The sequence below is a fragment of the Alosa pseudoharengus genome, unplaced genomic scaffold (genome assembly GCF_046254945.1).
Source record: "Alosa pseudoharengus isolate Yale_2024_CS ecotype anadromous, Long Island Sound unplaced genomic scaffold, YU_APseudo_1.1 YU_APseudo_1.1_scf_2, whole genome shotgun sequence".
Taxonomy (NCBI): domain Eukaryota; kingdom Metazoa; phylum Chordata; class Actinopteri; order Clupeiformes; family Clupeidae; genus Alosa; species Alosa pseudoharengus.
In genome coordinates, this window is record NW_027468663.1 from 30,963,485 (window position 1) to 30,983,582 (window position 20,098).

Below are 20,098 nucleotides of genomic sequence, written 5' to 3' on the forward strand. Positions count from 1 at the left end.
ATTGAGTGAGTGAATGAATGAGTGAGTGAGTGTATGAGAGAGAGTGTGTGGCCTTGACTAACATAATATGTTTTGTGTTTTTGAAATAATGTGTGTGTGGCTTTAAATAACAGAATGTGTAATACGGTTTTTTTTTTTAAAGCAGTGTGTGTGTGTGTGTGTGTGTGTGTGTGTGTGTGTGTGTGTGAGAGAGAGAGAGAGAGATAGGGAGGAAAGAGAGAGAGATAGGAAGGTTATATTCACAGAGAGTGGGAGAACTTGTATAGAATGTCATAGAAACAGTGGACAATAGCATCTCTTTTGTGCTCCAAGTGAATGTGAAACTGTCTGTGTGTGTGTGTGTGTGTGTGTGTGTGTGTGTGTGTGTATGTGTGTGTTTATATGTGTGTGTTTGTGAGAGAGAGAGAGTTAGTGTAGTGAGCACATCTACAAGTCGCTCAGTGATAAATTATATGATTAATGGCTCTTATCATACATGTGGCTGCTTTGAGGCAGCTCGTGCTGCAACTAATTGAGTTCACATCCAATGTCACATCAGTCCAGTCAGCTAGTCTGCTCTCTGCATGAGCCACTCACACACTCCGTCTGCTTGAGCCGCGCTCACACACTTAAACCACTCTGTGTGTCCTTATGCAGCCTCAATCAATGGGCGCGAGCCACCGTTGACAAGGCAGTGATGGAAAAACAAGGCGATCGATTGGAAACAGACCGCATGGCGTCCACCGAAGATAATTCCATCCATGTCCGATGGACACAGCACCCGCAGGTGTGTGCTGGGGCCGTCGGATCCGCATCGCTCTTGGGCACAGATGCGGCGAAGTGGACCTGCTACAGGTCACAGTATTGATCCGTGGCCAGCTGTGGTCAGCGGTGGATGTGGCGGTGGCGGTGGACATGTCGGTGGAGGACTGGGCGTGCGTGGCTCTCTCTTCTCCAGGGTCCAGAGAAATGCAGGGGAGAAGGATTCTGCTAATTGGTGTTTGTAAGCACAGGCGACTCCGGTTTCTCTCCTCTGTGTCCTCTAATTAGCAGATGATGAGAGAGAAGCACAGAGACAGAGAGAGAGAAGAAGAGAGAGAGAGAGAGAGAGAGAGAGAGAGAGAGATTTGCAGGATGGGAATGCATATATCCCATATTATTCATGCAAAAACACACCAATGGACCATGATTCAATCAGATTTATCACAAACACACACACACAGAGAGAGAGAGAGAGAGAGAGAGAGAGAGAGAGAGAGAGACTCCTATGTGACACTACAGTTATGCAAACATTAAAATATTGACATGCATATGCATAATAGACATGCATGCATTTACACACCTATACCCAACCTGTGCATGCACACACACAAACACACACACACACACACACACAAACCCACACTGCCTGCTGAGGTGTAGAGGATTGTCTCATTAAAATGCAAGAGCCACTGAACTTAATTTACGCCCCAAACAGTTCCCATCACAGTGGTTGTCTTTAGATGTAGCTTGGTGGGAAGAGGAAGCAAGAGAAAGAGTGAGTTACAGAATGGACAAAAAGTACAATGTCTCACACTGCTTCAGTAATAGCTTTAGGACATATTTCCATCTCTCTCTCTCTCTCTCTCTGCATTTCCCTCTCTCTCAATATGTACACTCATTCACTCTCTCTTTGCTCTTTTTCTCCATACTGAGCTGTCTACCGTGGCTGCAGGCCCGACTACTTTCTTCTAGCGTTTCCATGACAACATGTGAGGCATGGCCTAACTTGACCACAGGGCACATATTGAGCATCATTCACTCTCTATCACACCCCCCCACCCCCCACCCCACATGCAAGTGTGCTTTCTTTTTATTTCCTCTCTCTGTATGTCATCACCTTCCTCTTCCTTTTGCACAAACCCTTATTTACCCAAATTGCAAAGACAGCTACAAAATGTGACTGTCATAGTCTGAGTGCGCCTGCTTTTATGAATCATGTGCAGCGTTAAGAGACACAAGAGCAATCAGGGCATCATAAAAGGGTAAAAACTGGCAACTCTGACGTCTCCAGGTGCTTTTGGCAAAAGCCTTGGCAGACAGCTTAGCAAAAATATTACTGGCTATACGTCTTTCAGCAGGCAATTTCATTCTGCCGCGGATCTTCCTTGGATGTCGTTTGATGGGATTTCAGAATAAGTAATATACTAAAAGGATTTTCCATGTGAGCCATGGCCCAGTGCATGATTTTTTTTTCTCTGTCAATAAACTAGTTCTGGCAGATAGTGTCACTGTAGTCAGGAGCTATTTAGTTGAGTAACAGAGAAGAATATATGAAATAAAATGAAAATGCATAAGAGCCAGATATGATGTGATGTTTTTTTATGGAGCTGTTTCATCTCCCAAATGCCATATTTTAAGATTAGGTGATAAACTGTTAAGCTTCTGCATTACTCTAACCTGTCCATGATGACTCAGATCAGCCAGTTTACTGAGATTAAAGGGTTTTACAGAAAGAGAGCGAGAGAGAGAAAAAGAGAGACAGATAGGGAGAGGGAGAGAGAGAGTGTGTGTGTTTGTGTCAGTAGCCTCACACCACTAATGTCAAATTTACGCCTTAGCGAACAGCTTCACAACACCCGACAAAATGGAACCAGACAGGAAGTAAGTGAGTGTCTTCTGGAGACGGGCGCCTCCCTCGGCCTATGGGGACTCTTGGCTCTCAGTGAAAAGGACGCTGCTGCATACTAAATTCTAATTAGTCTGTAGCCTTCAGGGGACAGTTAGCATTCTTTCAGGAAGCCTTTCCATGGTAGGGAAAACATCAGAGCGGGAAAGATGGGGAGTGGGAGAAAGAAAGAGAGATTAAGAGTGAAAGAGAAAGACAGAGAGAGAGGAAGAGAGAGAGAGGTGGGAAAGTCTTTAACCAGTGCCTCCATGCAAGCTCATTTCATGGCTCTTTATTTCAATTACACGACAGGGATTGGGTTTCTACCGCTGACCCGCACCATCAGTACAGCTGTCCAGGCTGATCAATGAATTTCTCTTTAAGGGTAGATTTTTATGGAGGTTGTACCGTTTGCCTTTGTTTGTTTGCCTGTTTATTTCTTTCTTTGTGTGTGTGGCATGCTTGCCACGGTGCAATTGATTTTGAGGCTAGATGATTTAGTCTTATGCCACATAGGGTTTTGCAGTTTCTTCTATGGTGGCACTCAAGCAAACTCTCTTCCTCTTTCTCTCTGAATCACACACAGATACACACAGACACACTCGTACCACACACACACACACACACTTTACTTACACAGACACTCACCCTCATGCATGCACTGAAACACACATTCCTACATGACACACACACAGTTGCACATGCGCACTTAGACATACACACAATATTCCTCTTGTCACCCCGCTGCACAGTGATTCATTCCTCCAGTTTCTCTGTCAGGGAGGATGTTTACACTCTCCAACTGCTCCAACTGTCTGTAGCGTTTTGTCAAACGATGTACGCAACAGAGATTCAAATGCCAGAGGAGAAAGAGAGAAAAAAACATACCACTTTCAACGAGACCAACAGCTGAGCAGAGATACTGCCTTTAAATGAATAACCCATCACCCTCAACACAACCCCACCATAACACACACACACACCACGTTCCCCAACTCCTGACATTTCCCAGGCTTTTCACGTAGCATGGGGGGAAAGGCAAGGTGAAAACCAAACCTCATTCAAAATTCATCCAACCTTTCTGTGGTACCTCTCTGAGGTCTCTGCCACACAAAAACATTTTTCCCCCTTTTTTAAATACTTTTTTCTCCCCTTGCGAGGGCCAGTGGAGGCAGTATATCTCTGAGAGAAATGTGTTGGCGCTTCCGCAGATGATTCTCATCTTCCCTTCTGTTATTTTCCATGCCTTAAGCTGATAGAATGGCTTATGTAGGTCACGTTTCGCTAATCTACTTTCTCTATCCTCACAAATACACACTAAATTAAGCATTGAGCATGAAATATTCAAATCATGTTCGTGTCTCATTACTCAGTAACGCATTGAAGAGATGAGAACTCTGGTGCCTCTGATGTGATTTAATTGATTTTGTCTTCAAAGTATTTGTCCACACCTGTCTTGCTGCTTGTGTTTGGAGCTCACATGTCAGATTAATTGCTGTCATTTTACGATTTACTCAATACAAAATGATGTTGTGCATGGCCGTCTCTCAAGTGTTGTTTATCTCTGTGTGTCTAGAATAAGAAAAACTACCGCCAGTAAAGAGAATTGTCAGAAGTCGTTAACTGAATGTGAAATTTCCTCAAAAGCGTCAAATTTGCAGGATAATAGGCAGCATGTTTTTCTCTCCTTCTCTTTTGCTTTCACCCTGCACTCTTTCTTCCACACATATTCACACAGATACATACGCCCAAATGCACCCACACACACTGTGTCTCTTAACTCAGTCTATCTATCCCTCACTTTCACATGCAGGGTTCGTTTTTGGAAGTTTTAATGGAAAAGCTTACACAAATCCTTACGAATATATTATCAGCCCCATTAAAAATCCAAATCTGCCTGTCACCCTGTTTACCGTGTGTGTGTGTGTGTGTGTGTGTGTGTGTGTGTGTGTGTGTGTGTGTGATTGGGGTCTGCGTCAACTGTTGGGAAAACATAAAAAACAGCTGTTTTGATCTTACTATCACAACAACATCAGATGGTGTGTCCTCTGGAGGCTCATTGAAGCCACGTGGAGAAGAACAGGGCTTCAGAACAAGGCAAGGGTTCGTTAAGCCAGCATATAGAGTCCGGAGAGACTGAGAGAAGGAACAGCCGTGAGGCACTTGTCTCCAGATATGTCTTTAATTATTAGAAGCCCAGCAGAAAGAATGGAGGCTCCAACTTGAAACACAGTTCTGGATGGTGTGAGATGGCAGAGGCGGCATATGATGGGACTTTCTGTGTGTGTGTGTGTGTGTGTGTGTGCGCGCATGTGTGCTGTTTTCCTGTTCTTTTTTGACTTATGCCATTACTCATCAGTGAAGGCTGTCTTCCCGCTCTCTCTTGCTTTCAACTATGATATTTAATTTTCCAACTCACTTAAGCGTATTGCATGCATGGATGCTCTTTCTCTGTTCTTCTCTCTCTCTCTCTCTATGCTTTACCTTTCTCTCTCTCTCTCATTGTCTCTCCCTGTCTTACACTCTCCTCCTGCCTATGTCATTCGAATATCTCTCTCTCTTTCTCTACTCGTTTACCTGTCTCCCATTTTCTAAAGTACATGTGTTTGTTTGTGTCTGTTGTGTAGGTCCCCAGGGTCTGCTCATCTGAGATGGCCACTCGGAGGCTCTCCACCGCCCCCACTGGCATGGCACCCCTCCCAGCGCTCCCATCGCTCTTCCTCCTCCGCCTGCTCCTCTTCCTCCTCCCGCTGCTGCCGGTGCTCTCCCTGGGCTGCCCTGGTGGCTGCCGCTGCTACAGCCTGACGGTGGAGTGCGGCTCCGTCGGCCTGAAGGACATACCGCAGGGCATCCCCCCCTCCACGCAGGTCAGTGGTATTGCCAGTCATACCCTTCCTAGCCAGTCAACTGCCGGCCTGTCATCATGCTATCCAATCAGATGAATGGGGCATATGATTTGTTTTGTGAATGAGCTACTGTAGAAAAAGATTTCTAGGCCCTGTCCTGCTTTATTTTGATGGAACATTTGTCTGTGCACTAACTGATAGATAATAGTGACGCATAGGCTAGATTTAGCGGTCAGTGTTTGTCTAGTAGTCTTGTGGCTTCTGTTTACCATAAACGCAGGCTTTGAAGTAAAAGGATTCATGTAATTGTCATGTAAAGGGATCCATTCACGCAGCTAATCATCTCATAAAATATAAAAAGAGCCAGCTGCATTGACGTGCCCATAGCTCTTCTCCGTCAAATGTGTGTCATGAGATTAATTCAGTGCCACATTTCATACACTGCCTGCAAATGAATCCCGCCCGTATTACACTAATAACAAACAAATAGCCCGTGTTCAGCTGGAGGGAGCGATTGCAATGCGACAGCCTGCGCGGCTCCCTATACAACAAGAGAAAGAACTGGGAAAGTTTGCCAGCCCTGGCAAAGGATATTGATCATTTGCGGGAACAGTGGTGTTGTGTCGAGCTCACTATAGTGTAGTGTAGCGTACATACTGGCGTGGGTCACTAGTGTCTTGCTGCATCCTTTGAATATTCATGAGAGAATGAGCGAGCTGCATACATTGTGCCGTTAACCTGCGCGACCTCCATCACGCACATTTCACATGCTCAACGTCCGCTCGGCCAACTCCTGATTACTCTCCTAAGAGCTGCAGAGAACCCACCGGCAATTAAGTTGTTTCTACACGGTGTAGGCTAATTGAAACCGGGCGGGTTGGGCTACTGATTTACGCACAAACTGATAAAAACGCCTCATCAGTTCCAGCCCCAAACAAGGACCACATTGCATTGCTCATGCTCCAGCGCTGGCTCGATTGATCTGTTTATGCTGCTTAGTCCCGTCTCTGTCGGCCGAAGCAGCGAGAGCAGTTCGTGCCTGATATCTGGTGGTGAGGTTTATTTATCGATTCCTTCTTTTTGTGGACTGATGATGCTGGGCCTCAATATTTATTTTTTTGGTAATGCGTGGGCTCAACATTTGATTCACTGCGTTATGCGTATTTAGTCTCGGTGGACTGTTGTCTAGATGATCCGCAGAAAACAGAGAAGTGGATTTACCTTGTCTGACAGTGCAGTGGCAGGAATCAAATTTTGGGGGACGATTTTTTCTGTTTCATGTTAACAACTTATGAGCCTTTCTGACATCAGTTTGCAATTGCAATAGTTTTTCTATCCTCATAAAAATGACATGAAGTTATATTTTATTCAATAGTGCTTCCCAAAGTGACCAGGCCAAGGTTTTTATTTTTTATCTGTTTTTTCAGTCTGTGTAAGCCTACACATTGGAACCCTTGTCTCCATTTTCTCCACAGCTCTCTCTATCATTTATGTGCTGGTAGACCTGTAAGATTAAGTTGGTAATTCACTAGTTCTCAAGGTCTACAAAAGAAGTTTTAGATTAGCAGTCCTTTTCAGCTGTACAGAGGGTCAGGGAGAGAGAGAGAGAGAGAGAGGGAGAGAGAGAGAATGTGTGATAGAGTAGACCTCGATACAGGTGCAGTTTGTGTGGGTGTGAAAATGCACCTTGAATGTAATATTTTCAGTCGCTAACAAGCGTTTGTCTAACCACATTTTCAAAACTCTAAACACAATTAGCACAGCATCGGTCTTTTGTGGCCATACCAATCACACATTTCATGTCGTTTTCAAACAATATGCAGTCAGTGAACACATTTTCACAATGCTTACATTTTCTTACAGTAACAGACAAGCTATACCTCCCAACAAAACTATGGATTGTTTTGCAGAGAAATGTGTGTTCTGTTTTGAAATGAGTTAGTATATATTTAACAAAATGTGTCTTTGAGAAGAAAATTATCCATTTGGCCAATTGTGTTTTGTAGGTGTGAGTCTGTGTTAAGAGTTTAGAAAAAGTATCTGAAGTATGGGTAAGCACTTGTTAGCGATTGAAAAAAACTGTAAACACTGGCTTCCTATGTGGTATGCTTTCCAACACTTTCAGCATCTCTCTCTCTCTCTCTGTGTCTCACTCTCTCTGTGCATCTGTCTATCTATTATATCTGTTTTTCTCTCTCCTCAGACCATCTTTCTGCAGGACAACACGGTGGGGCAGATCCGGCTGCAGGACCTAGCTGGCCTGGTGGAGCTGCACTACCTTTACCTGCAGAACAACAGCATCTCTGCGCTGGAGCCCGGCGCCTTCCAGAACCAAGGCCAACTGCTGGAGCTGGCCCTCAATGGCAACCGCATCCACCTGATCAACGCTGACGTGTTCCGTGGCCTGGACCACCTGCGCATCCTCTACCTGGCCGGCAACCAGATCACACGTCTGCAGGACTACACTTTCCGTGGCCTACAGGTAGCTTATGATTAAATTAAAGGGATAAAGTGATGAGATCTGAACTCCATCACGTAAAGTGGTGAGATCTGAACTCCATCACGCTGTAGGGGTGGTGTTGTTAATGTGGAGGAAAGCTTCTATGCAACACAGCATTTACTGTATGTGCTGAGAATCAGGGCCCTACAGTTGAGCTTTGTATGTAATATCACTGTAATTGTACATGGGAAAGTGTGAAAAATGCATGTATGTAATGACTGGTGGACTAATACATTATCCTCTCCATAAGTCAGTGACGGATTGTATGGAATAGATAAACTGAGTTCTTTATTCATGTATTCTAGGGTGTCAGAGTCAAATAGCAATTATAGCATTTGTGAGAAATAGCTTAAGTTGTCTGGATGGAATGAAAGAACACATTCCTCCTTTATTTGTGATTGGACCCAGGTGGGCTATAGACATCTGTATTCTGTTCACTATGTGTAATTCCGGATTTGCATGTACCTCAGTGATGATCCACTTTGCATAATTAGATGTAAATGCAGCCCCATCATAGTACTGATGGTGGTGCTGATGTTGTTTCCATGGTTCCCCCTCCGTCTGTGTGCAGCGTCTGCAGGAGCTGCACCTGCAGGAGAACAGCGTGGAGATGCTGGGGGAGCAGGCGCTGGTGGGCCTGTCCTCTCTGGCCCTGCTGGACCTGAGCAGAAACAACCTGCGCACACTCGGACCGGCAACCCTCAGACCACTGGTCAGCCTGCAGGTGCTGCGGGTCACAGGTGAGTCAAGACAGTGTGAGAGCAAGGGGGGAGAGAGAGAGGTGGGGGAGAGATGGAAAGATGAAATGAGATAAGAGGCAGAGAAAAAAGAAGATAGGTGTATAGGGACAAGTGATGCACTCTAGGACTAGTTTCATGTAGCATTTAGGGAGTCAGTCAGACTACAGAGGCTACAAGTTACGAGAAAGAGAGAGAGAGAGAGAGAGAGAGAGAGAGAGAGAGAGAGAAAACAAGGTAATTGGCAGATCAAGAAACATGGGGGAAGGTACAGTATAGCAAACTAAGGAAGGACAGTAATCAAATCAGAATGATTAGGGTAAAGGTTGTTTTTATGAGGAATGCAAATGCTCTTCTCTACCCTGTCAATAAAGCTAATTGAATCAGGCTGAATCAAATTGATTTGACTAAAAATTGGAACGAAACTTAACTGAATCTTAAGGAATCAGAGTTAAGTGAATTGATAAAGTGGGTCCTAATATGAAAATTAGACAGTTGTGTGTGTGTGTGTGTGTGTGTATGTGTAAAGTTGGCCACAGAGGAGCTAAAGGTTAGCCTGGATGCCAGCCGAACTTATCCCCGCACACAACATTTGGCCAAAACTTTGGCCAAAGTGGATATGTGGGAAAACTATGAGGGAAAACAGCGTGTTTGCATTGTGACATGTTGTTCCCTCGTTTGCTTGAAATCTCTGATTAGCCACCTGTTTGCTCGAGGGGTTTGCAACACACCCTTCCTCAGTTGTTTATAGCATGTTTGTAGCATCAGTGTGAACGGAATTTTTTTTTTTAAATGAAGGAGGGGAAATATCCATTTTTCCGAATAGCCTACCCTGGTACATATTTCGCTTAGATTTCGCTATCGGGTGTTGTACAAGATATTGACAGCGCAATAACTTTTTAAACAGACCAGAAAACATTGTTAAGGCATTTGTGGAGAAGAAGGATGGTTCAGGTGGTTTTCCTACAGCTCACGTAAGCTCTTTTGTTGTGGTTAGGTCTATCCAATTGAGTGCAGAGGCACCCCCCACCTGTATCCGTTGAAATACGCCCCATAATTATGTCCAAATGGACCAGTATCAGACTCATATCCTGACTAGAATTTTGAGTATGACAACGTCAGGCTAGCTACAGACAGAGACAAAGTAGAGGAGATAGATAGATAGATAGATAGATAGATAGATAGATAGATAGATAGATAGATAGGAGAGGTATAGAGAGAGAGACAGAGAGAGGGAGTGAAAGAGGGAGTGAGTGCGACTCAGCTCAGAGGTAACAAGGCGTGTCAGCGTGATGGATGGCCTGTAGAGAATGTTTGTGCTCTTTTCTCCCTCCATTCCTCCCCATTATTTTGACTGTCCCCTGATGCCCCCTCTCTCTCTATCTGCGCCCTGTTCCGCTTCATTTACCCTCTCTCTCCCTCTCTCTAATCCACCTCTATCTCTCCATCGTCCCCCTCTTTCGTTCACTCATTCTCTCCACCCCCCATCTTTCTATCTATCGTCTGTCTATCTTAAACACACACTCCCTGCCAACAATCTGTCTTCATCTCTTCCACTCTGATTTTTTTGCTGTTTCTACTTTTTTCCCGTTTCCTCTCTCCTTTTCTCTCCCCTTTTCCATCTCATTTAAAGTGTGAGAGGAAAAGCCTTGTGTACAGAATATTTATGTGAGGATCTAAGCTTAGTGTGGGGGATATTTATTTTACTTTTACTTTTCAATGTTTTTTAGTTTTTTAATGGAGTAAAAAAGTATGTAGTAGAGTAAAGTTTTTCATGCAAGATTTTTATGTGCCCAGAGCAATGTCCCAATAAAGGGATGATGGACATCTCTTTCTCTCCCTTTTGTCTCACACTCTCTCTACCATTTCTCTCTCTCTCATTTCCATTTCTCTGTTATCTCTCTCCATCTCTCTCCTCCCCTCAGACAACCCCTGGCGCTGTGACTGCGCGCTGCACTGGCTGCGCAGCTGGATTAACGAGGAGGGCCAGCGTCTGCTGAGCTCGGCCGAGCGGCGGCTGCTGTGCTCGGAGCCGCCGCGCCTCTCGCACCTGAGTCTGGTGGAGGTGCCGGCCAACAGCCTGGTGTGCATCCCGCCCGTGGTGCAGCTGGAGCCCAGCCACCTGACCGTGCGCCTGGGCGAGAGCCTGCGCATCTCCTGCCAGGCCTCCGGCTACCCCCAGCCCCAGGTCACCTGGAGGAAGGCGTCCCACGGCAAGGCCCAGCTGTCGCCCCGCGGCCTGGTGCAGGAGGTGGGGGCGGAGGGTGAGGGCAGGGCAGGGGGCAGGGTGGTGACGGCGAGGCCAGGGGGGAAGGGCTCGTCGAGCGGTCAGGGGTCCACACGTGGGGCAGAGGATGGTGGTGGAGGTGGCAGCAGCAGCAGCAGCAGCGACGGGGAGCGGTTTGACCCGGACACGGGCAGTGGGATGCTCTTCCTGAGCAACGTGACGGTGGCTCACGCCGGCCGTTACGAGTGCGAGGCCTGGAACCCCGGCGGCGTGGCGCGCGTGACCTTTCACCTCTCTGTCAACATGTCCTCCTCGTCCTCCCCGTCTGCCCTCTGGCCCCGGCTCCACTCCTCCTCCTCTTCCTCCTCCTCCTCCTCCTCCTCCTACTACCACCCGTCTTCAGTGGACGTGAGCCAGGAGCCGCTGTACGAGCTGGAGAGCATGGACTTCAACGCCCTGGGCCCGGCCACGCAGACGGCCATCGCCGTGGGCATCTCGCTGCTGGCGCTGACCGCACTGCTGCTGCTCTTCATGATCTACAGTCGCCACCGGCAGCGCGTCAAGGAGGAGGGGGGCGGAGTCTGCGGCGGCGGCTACGGTGGCTACGGCGGCTACGGCGCCAGCAAGGAGGAGAGCATCCTCTACGTCAACGACTACTCCGACGGGCCCACTACCTTTGCGCAGCTGGAAGAGTACCGCGACGAGCGTGGCCACGAGATGTACGTGCTCAACCGCGCCAAGCCCGTGCTACCCCCAGCGCCCGCACCCACCACCGCCTGCGGCCAGCAGGTGGCGATCTCCCCACCGCTGACGCCGGCTGATGCGCTCTCGCTGGGCGGTGGAGGTGGAGGAGGCGGCGGGGGTTGCGGCACGCTCACCCGGGGGGTGGCGGTGGGGGGCGTGGGGGGTCCAGGGCCCCAGAGGGCCCCTGCTGAGGGGGGAGAGGGGCCACCGCTTGATCCCGAAGGGCTTTTCATCAACCAGAGTCTGCTGTTTGACACACAGATCGCCTACGAGATCCACTGCTGAGGGGATGTGAGTGTGTGTACAGTATATATATTAGCTACATGCTGCGAGTGTAGTGTTTGTGTGTGTGTGTGTGTGTGTGTGTGTGTGTGTGTGTGTGTGTGTGTGTGTGTGTGTGTGTGTGCGTGTGTGTGTGTGTGTGCGTGTGTGTGCGTGTATATGCGTGCGTTTGTGTATGTGAGAGAGACGGAGAGAGGGAGACTATGTGTTTGAGAGAGAGAGAGAGAGAAAGAGAAAGAGAGAGAGAGAGAAAGAAAAAGAAAGACAAAAGCTCCTGGAGTTAAATACAATAAAAGCCCAAGAATGAAACGGCCCTAAAGACCGCAGTCGAAGCTGATATCAAACTATCAGCAGCGCTTCTCTCTCATGTATCCCCTACCCTTTGTCATGCGGTTGAACCCGCAGTTACCTCAATCTGGACCGGCTAATGAACATAACCGTCTGATGAAGGGAACTAATGAACCAAAAGACTGCCAGGTCGAAAGCCAAAGCTTTTACTGAAGACTGTTGAAAACATGAATGCATTACTGGTGGAATGTCAAAGGCAGGGTGTGATTTAATGTGATTTGATTTTTCAAAGACGTGCACACGTCAGAGTAAGTGACAGACTAGATGAGGCCGATTGAGACATCATCTCAACTGTGTGTTCTTTTTTCAGTGACGTATTTTATTGATCCTACTATGGGATTTATCTTTTTATGTTGTTAATGATTAATGATTTCTTCTATGAATATTACAATTTTAACGACACATTCTGAGTGTGTGTGTGTGTGTGTGTGTGTGTGTGTGCGTGTTTCAGAGAGAGAAGGAATGTAAAAGAGGGATTGAGAGTACCATACACACAGCATAAGTGTGTGTATGTGTGTGTGGGTGTTATCTTCAGAGTGCATCATCTCTCTTCCCCTCGTTCTCTTGATGTCCAAAAAGCACTGTGAGTAATGGCTGTGGTGACCGACGCTCAGATATGTCTCCCTGTATCTCCTCCTTATATCCACGAGCCAGCATTATGTGAAGGTTGTAGCTGTAGCTAGACTTGTTTTTTTGTTAACTATCCCTTTTCCGTTGCTTTGTGAGGAGGACGAATGTGCCTCATTTTCTGTTTGGCACACCTTACCGGCGCTGTGCAGAGTTGAATAAAAAAAAATCTGAAAAAAAAAAATACGAGTGCCAAGTCGCTTCAGGGCAAGCTGTATTAGCAGTTTCAGACATTTCAGTGCTCCAGAGAGTGTTCTTTTTTATTTATTCAATTAATTAATTTATGTTGCAACTTACTCCATTGTCTATGTCTGGCAGTTGTCTTTCCTCTATTTTATCCTAATAAAATGCACATTTATTCACACAGGATTGTGTGTGTGCATGTGCATGCCTTGTGTGTGTGTGTGTGTGTACCTATATGCATCTGTTGTGCTCAGAGGTGATATGACACCAGTGCCTGACACATACAGTGGGTCCCTGTTCCTTCCCTTTCCTTCTTGTTTGCCTAATAGACCATTTCAAGAGAGTTCCATTATCAGCATCATAGTTGGCCCCACAAGGCTTCCGTTTTAACATTTCATATGTTATCTTAATGCAGAGGAAGTAGATTGGGAACCAAATAGAACGTTCAAGCATTGTTTTTGTTTTTATTGTTGAAAGGGTCTATAAGAGTCCCTCCTTTTCTGCTCTCACCGTCTGCCTCTTTAGGCTCTGCAAAACGCTTTGAGACAAGACACACAGTCAGTCAGTTCATGAGGGAATATCAATAAATAACACTGAACTGCACGGACCATCACCAACCATGAAAACCATGGGGCTGAGTGCTAAAGGCAACAGGAACAGGTAGAGCATAGAATGAGCATTCTCTTCAGCTGTGTCTGCATTGTATGAGAGACTGGATGTGACCCAGCGTTAGATACAGAGGGGTTGGTGGTGGGTGGGCTGGACTCCACGGGTTCTCTTGTCATTGTTAATGCAGTGAAATGGGTAATCTGAGCAGGTCTCCATTGTAAACAACAGCAGCAGCTTTGCAGCTCTCTGCCTCTCTCTCCGCACACTCACACATCTCACTGCACATTTAAAGATTAGGACTACCATAATCATATTGCCTTTTATTAGAATGTAGAATTTGATATCATAACTGGGACAGAATTGTATTATCATATTCATTTCATGCATTTTTCATATCAATGTTATCCTTTGTTTCCAGTCAACACTTCTGAAAACAGCTTCCACAGGGTTGTAACATATTTATGTAATTCCCTTTGTTCAATATTGTCCTGTGTTATGATCATGACATTTTCTATATAACATTTCTATATAACAGCTATGACCTTTCAGTGTGTGCAAACACCTTAAAGGAATTATTCGGAGTAAAATGCACTTTAGATCAATTTACGGATGATTGGGAGTACATACGTTGAGTTGACATCAAAATCATGTCATTCGGATGTGTTTGGCTTTAGGGACCCTCTACTCACTACCACGTAAGTGTAATATTGTTTGGAACTGTAGAAGAGGTATAAAAATAGCGTTTGTAGCGGCGAAATGACTTGCCCTGGTCACTTCCAGGCTAACGAGTTTTGACTAAAAACGGTAAAATCGAACTTTCTCAAAACACATCCAAATGACATGATTTTGATGTCAACTCAACGTATGTACTCCCAATCATCCGTAAATTGATCTAAAGTGCATTTTACTCCGGATAATTCCTTTAATACTGAAATATACACACTAAGAAATAATACTTTTACATAATACAACTAAACAATATATTACAGTCAGTCAGATGATAGCTTAGGGAGAATGCAGTCGAAGCCAACTGAGCACTGGCTGGCTGTAATGTTGATGGTGGCCATGGTTATTTGGTTATTATGATGCAAATATGTGGTCATCCACTTTTACTTTTTGTTTTGTTTTTCTCCACAATTGTGCCTCTGAATAATGAACAGCGTTGTTTAGTCCCTGAGTGTGTGTGGTTCTGAATATATTTCTCCAATTTGACTGAAATGATCCAGGCCTACGGCTACACCAGTGGGCGATAGTTATGTATGTGTGTGTTTGTGTGTGTGTATTTGTTTGTGTGTGTGTGTGTATGTGTGTGGGACACTACATGCCCACCTTTAGTGCCTTAACTCCTCTATTTACAACATACACTCTATACATTTTCTATTTTACAGAAACAGAAAACAGAACAGAAATGATAATGATTAAAAAACAGAAAATAATTTATATCAACCAGATGTGCATGCTTACATTTTTCTATATATGACTTTGAACTTGGATATGGGTTTAAGGATGGAGGACAAGGATGCCAGCTGCAGTGGAGAACTGGAAAAAAACCCACATGTTGTTGTCAACCCTTTGGCTCTATGGGTGTCAATCTTTTCTTCCCATTTCATTTGTCTGGGACAAACTCAGCGTAGAACCTTACCAGAAGAGAGATATAAAATCAGGAAACATTTTGCCTTGGTTTGACCAAGGTTTTTTGAAATGGTATGCCCAAATATGTGAAATGAGTCTACAATGATTCAACTATTACTTTAAAACCCTCAAGTTTGAACTGAGTGAAAATAAGTGTCCAGTGCATTTAGTGTAAGTACAAGTAGTCTTACTCAATTCACAGCAGAACTGTAGATTATGTGATCATCTTCTACTGGAGAGCAGTGGGGCTGTGAAACAGTCACACAAACAAGCAAGCATCATGTATGATATACACCATGGCCAAAAGTATTTGGACACCTGCCGTCATGCCATCCACAGGAACTTCAGTGACATTCCATTCTAAATCCTTAGACGTTAATATGAAATTGGCCCCCCTTCGCAGCTATAAGAGCCTTCACTCTACTGGAAAAGCTTTCTGCAAACTTTTGGCGGGTCTGTGAGATTGTTTGCCTATTCATCCAGAAAAGCATCTGTGAGGTGAAGCACTGGTGCTGGACTACTCTCATGAACTAATTTTGTAGACGAAAATGAAGAGAGATTTTATCTTAGTTTTTATTTCATGCAAAATATTTTAGTCTTTTTTTTCCCGTCAACAATAATGCATGTTAATATAATCTTAGTCAGTGTTTCAGGACACTGGTGCAGTCTCGTCATCGTCTTGTCTCAGTCATGAAAAAAAGGTTGTTGGCGAATATATTTAGTCTCGCCTGACGAAATTAACACTACCACAGACCTTCCAAAATCTTTCAGACACTCTAAAATCTTGTGGAAATTCTTCCCAAGACAGAGGAAGCTTTTACATTTACTGCTCTATATTAATATCTATTGATTGAGAGTGGAATGCCATTGAAGTTCTTGGGCGTAATGGCAGGTGTCTGAATATTTCTGTTTATACAGTACCAAAAAAAAGTCTCAGGTTCACAACATATTTTGCACACATCAGATGTTAGCTGACTGTGCTTCATGGGATGGCCTTAACAGCATATCTGATCAAAGCATGCAGATCCTCTATACTTAATTAGGATTTTAGAGAAGTAGATAGGCTCTTCTCAGTAACCAGACTTGTCTCTACCATATCACTGCTGTGTTGAATAATAGCCTACATTTAGAGTATGTGATATTATATACCTGATCCAGACTGTATTTGTCGTTTCTTCTCTTGAAAAAAACTGAATTGTATTCAACTTCAGTACCGGCCTGTCATCCAACAAAAGGATTTAAAATAATAACAGTCAATAACATAAATGTTAATTTAATGGTCTCCACCAAAGCAACTGAAGGGGATTCATTTTCAAAAGAGCGATGAAAGGATATGAAGAATAGGAAATGCATATGCTTAAAGACTCTGCACCTCCCAGAAACCTACAACCACAAATCAATATTCAGTTTTACTTCCTGATCAGAATCTAAAGCCTGTTGCAGTACTCACTCTGTGCCTGGCAGGGGTTGGTATATTCATGTCAGCTCCTGTGAGAAATAGAGAAAAATAACCACATTTTCAACATTTTAACAGTCTAAATAAGGAAATGTGGTTGCAAACGTATGAAAACAGAAGAGATGCTAACTTTGTTTGTTCATCTCCCTCCATGCTACTGCTCCAACGACTGCCAGTAACAAGAGCAATCCAAATATCACAGAAACACCGATCAATGCCTCCTTCCTATTAAGAAAAAGAATTTAGTGTGCAAAGCAGACATGAAGTTAGACAGAGGCACAATTAAAGAATTAGATTCATGAAACATGCTTTGTTTTCTTCTGTTAAAAACTAAATATGTTTCATGTATTACATCCTTAAAAAAGCCTCATTTAGATTCATGACTTCTTTATGCTCAATTGGTATCATCATAGCCAACTCCATGAAATAGTCACCTGGAATGCCTCTCAATTAACCTGAGTGAACGAAAAGCAGCCAACAAGTGGTCAGAAATGTATGGTAACTCACTCAGGACTGTTGAGAAACCATTCCCATTGTCTAATCTTTGGTGGATGAGTGAATGCCAACTGTGAGATTCTTTGGTTTGATTTGCATAAACCAGAGTTACATGGCCATGGCGGAGGTCTGCCTTTCTAGTAGGCTACTCAAGAAGTACAGGTACCCATATCAAAATACCCAAACTGTAATCATGGTGAGCTAGTTCATGACACACACTTTATGCTTTATTCGTCCATAGGCGAATTGATGATATGTCAGAGGATATTGAGGCACAGTTGTTAGAGAGGGTGAATGGGTCACCGTGGTACGCTATCCAAGTTGGTTGGTTGCAGGTCACTGGCCATAGTGTTTGAGTTGCGAGAGCCGCTGCAGAGATTTCTTACAGAAAAAAAGTCACTGTTAGCTGCATATTTTAGTGATGAGGGCTGGGTGTCAAAACTCGCTTACCTGTGTGACATATTCGGGTTGCTTATGACCTCAACCTGTCACAGCAGGGGAGAATGACGACTGTCTTTAAACTGGCAGATAAAGTCGCTGCATTTAAAGCCAAGCTTGATTTGTGGGTACGACGAGTGGATCAGGGTGTATTTAATATGTTCCAAACAGTATGGGGGTTTTGGGAGAGACTGAGGCAGGGCCCTTTCTCTCGCAGCTGGTGCGCGATCACCTTGTTGCGCTTTCAAATGAGTTTGAGCGTTACTTCCCATCCTCTAAAGATCCACGGCAAACCAATGAGTGGGTCCGCAACCCATTTGTCAATATCCCGAATAGTCCTAACTTGTCAGCGCCGGAGGAAGAGCAGTTGATCGAAATTGCAAATGACGGTGGTCTTAAGAGTGTGTAGGCTACGAGGAAACCTCTCTGGCGGGTTTTTGGATGAAAACCAAAGCAGAATATCCCGAGATAGCCGTAAAAGCGCTGAAAACGTTGCTACCATTTCCCACCACGTATCTATGCGAGGCCAGGTTTTCGGCAATGACTGCAACTAAGACCAAATTGCGCAATCGACTGGACATTTCAAACACACTGAGGGTGTCACTGTCTTCCATCACCCCCAGATGGAGCACAGGGCTCCCACTGATTATATTCGTAATGCACGTTTAGTTCCCATGTTTTGCTACCATATTTTGTTAAGCATGTTCACACATGATAGATGTAGCTTCAAGTTGTTCAATTTTCATAGTTCATATTTTCACTTCTTCAAGTTCACGTTTTTCACATTTTTACGAGTTCTTTACCTTCACTGTTCATACATAACTGGAGCTAGTTCTTTTCAAGTAATGCATGCACAACACGGAACATGGAACCCCCGAACCCCACCGGTCTGTGAAAAAAAAATGGGAATCAAACCGGTCCATGGTACATAAAAGGTTGGGGACCCCTGGCCTAATGTACATTGTTTTTGACAAAAGCATTGACATAAACATAAACAAACGCGACTTCCTGCACAATCACTGACTGCACCTTTAACTCATTCTAACAAAGGATGATATGGTAGAGTGGGCTACCATACATACAAGACATATACATTCATAACAACATAATGCATCATAATCATTTCATATTCAAACAACATAATGTATATCATAATCATGATATTTAATATTAAAACAACATAGAACACATGACACTGTCATGACACATGAAATCTAACCCTAACCACCTTTCCAACAGACACCCCTCCTACCTCAAGGATACATACCACTTCCTCACCAGGCTTCGACCCATGGCAGTCCCACACCACACTCACCTCTTCACCTTAGACGTAGATAGCCTTTACACCAATATCAACACCCCCGCCGGATTACAAGCAGTTCAAAACACTTTTTAACAGACCCTCACAGACCGGACACCATCCTCCTGCAACTTTTAGAAATCTGTCTCACTCACAATGATTTTAACTTTGACAATAAACTTTACCTACAAGTACACGGGACTGCCATGGGTCAACGCTTTGCACCTTCCTACGCCAACATCTACATGAGTGAGTGGGAGCAGGCCGCCCTAGCCAAGTGCCCCCTTCAACCCACTTTTTATTTTCGGTTTCTGGATGACATCATTGGAGCTTGGCCACACCCCCTACAGGATTTCAACACTTTTTTAGACACCTTAAACTCACATCACCCATCCATCTCACTTAAGGCCACTATTGACCCACACCAGATTAATTTTCTAGACACCACCATCTTTTTCACCCCCGTTTCACCGACACACAAAAAACTTTCAGTTCCAAAGTTTATTTTAAACCCACAGACACTCACTCACTTTTGCACAAGCACAGTAATCACCCCAAACACACGTTTAGATCCATAGTTAAATCACAAATAATCCGCTTTCATCGCATCTGCTCCTTTCCCACAGACCTTCACCATGCCATACAACAACTATTTCAAGCCCTCCGTAAGAGGCACTACTCTAAACGTTTCCTCCGCCACATCAAACACTTGACTCTGGCCGGCCTTGCTCCCACTCACTCATACACCCCAAACACTTGCCCATCATCCACTCCCACACCAGACCTTCCTCTTAACCCCAACCCGGACCCCAACCCAGACCCAGATCCTAATCCCAACCCTTTTCCTAACCTTAACCCTGACTCTAACCCAAACCCTTTTCCTAACCTTAACCCTAACCCTTTTCCTAACCCTAACCCCAACCCTCTTCCTAACCCTAACCCCAACCCTCTTCCTAACCCCAACCCTGACCCACCCCATCTCCTGCCCCTTATTGGCACCTACTCACACGGCATACAACACCTTCACCACACACTGAAACAACACTTG

The 20,098-nt window shown here is 44.8% G+C and overlaps 1 protein-coding gene across 1 annotated transcript; it reads left to right on the forward strand.

Moving 5' to 3' along the window:
* Positions 1-747: 747 nt before the first annotated feature.
* Positions 748-11,965, forward strand: lrrc24 (leucine rich repeat containing 24). The gene is made up of 5 exons (XM_076293219.1): positions 748-900; positions 5,254-5,493; positions 7,676-7,954; positions 8,544-8,712; positions 10,635-11,965. The coding sequence occupies exons 1-5, from the start codon at positions 748-750 to the stop codon at positions 11,963-11,965; spliced, it is 2,172 nt and encodes a 723-aa protein (XP_076149334.1).
* Positions 11,966-20,098: the final 8,133 nt, after the last annotated feature.